General features: G+C 38.1%; 1 protein-coding gene across 1 annotated transcript; it reads left to right on the forward strand.

Moving 5' to 3' along the window:
* On the forward strand, nucleotides 1-875 carry NEMIN01_2508 (uncharacterized protein; the record flags this gene model as incomplete). Its single annotated transcript, XM_051478450.1, has 1 exon — nucleotides 1-875. A coding segment is annotated over one exon (875 nt), but the record flags the coding sequence as incomplete, so codon positions are not given.
* Nucleotides 876-958: the final 83 nt, after the last annotated feature.

The following is a 958-nucleotide window of genomic DNA, read 5'->3' on the forward strand; positions in this document are numbered from 1 at the left end:
CAATAATAGCTATCTGCTACATAAAGAAGAATAAAGGCTTTTCTAATCTTTTCCTTGGTCTTAAAAGTACACCAGCTTCAAACAAAACTCCTGCCCTAGAAGATTCTAAAGAAGAAGATAAAAATGCGCAAGCATCTGCTGGCTCAGCTCCTGCACCAGAAGATCCTAAAGCAGAAGATAAAAATGCACAAATCCCTACACAAAATTCTACTGGCTCAGCTCCTGCACCAAAAGATCCTAAGGAAGAATCCTCGTCTTCTAAAACCTTAACCCCCACTAACTCACCTGCTAATGAGGTAGGTTCTAGTGGCTCAAATCCTTCTACTAGCTCAGCCACCAAAGAAGAAACTTCTCCTGAGGTAAATAGCCAAAATACACAGGACAATACTAACAACAGTGCGGGACAGCTTCCATTACAACCCAAATCTGGTAACTCTAAAGAAGATGAAGGGCTCAAGAGCAATAAAACTCTACCAGAAGAGAATGACACCAAAAAGGGTAATCTCTCTGTAGCTGAAAGTTCTGAAGAAGATAAGAGTAAGGAGAATGCAAAGGAGGAAGACAACTCCAATGGAAACAGCTCTAAAGAAGATAGCACTAAAGAAGATAGCACTAAAGAAGATAATCCCACTGGAGCTGAAAAGACCAAAGAATCCAATCCTAAAAAGCCTCCAAAGAAAGAAGCTAAGTCCAAGCTGCCTAAGCCTAAAGCAACTAAAGCAAAGAAAAATGTATCTGATAAAGCTAAACAGCTAGAAGAAAATAAGTCTAAGAGCACTAATCCAAATGGAAATGGTCAGAACAACAAAAATAACTCCAATAAGAGCAAACCAAAAAGTGCATCGCCTGAGACAAGACCAAACTGGGTAAATTGATTCTAAGTCTTAGGACTATTATTCTTGAAGGAAATAAACTACAGAGTTTTATTTTACTACAACTTTTTAAAACATAAAATTAC

This window comes from Nematocida minor (genome assembly GCF_024244105.1).
Source record: "Nematocida minor strain JUm1510 chromosome Unknown 7355, whole genome shotgun sequence".
NCBI classification, from domain to species: domain Eukaryota; kingdom Fungi; phylum Microsporidia; genus Nematocida; species Nematocida minor.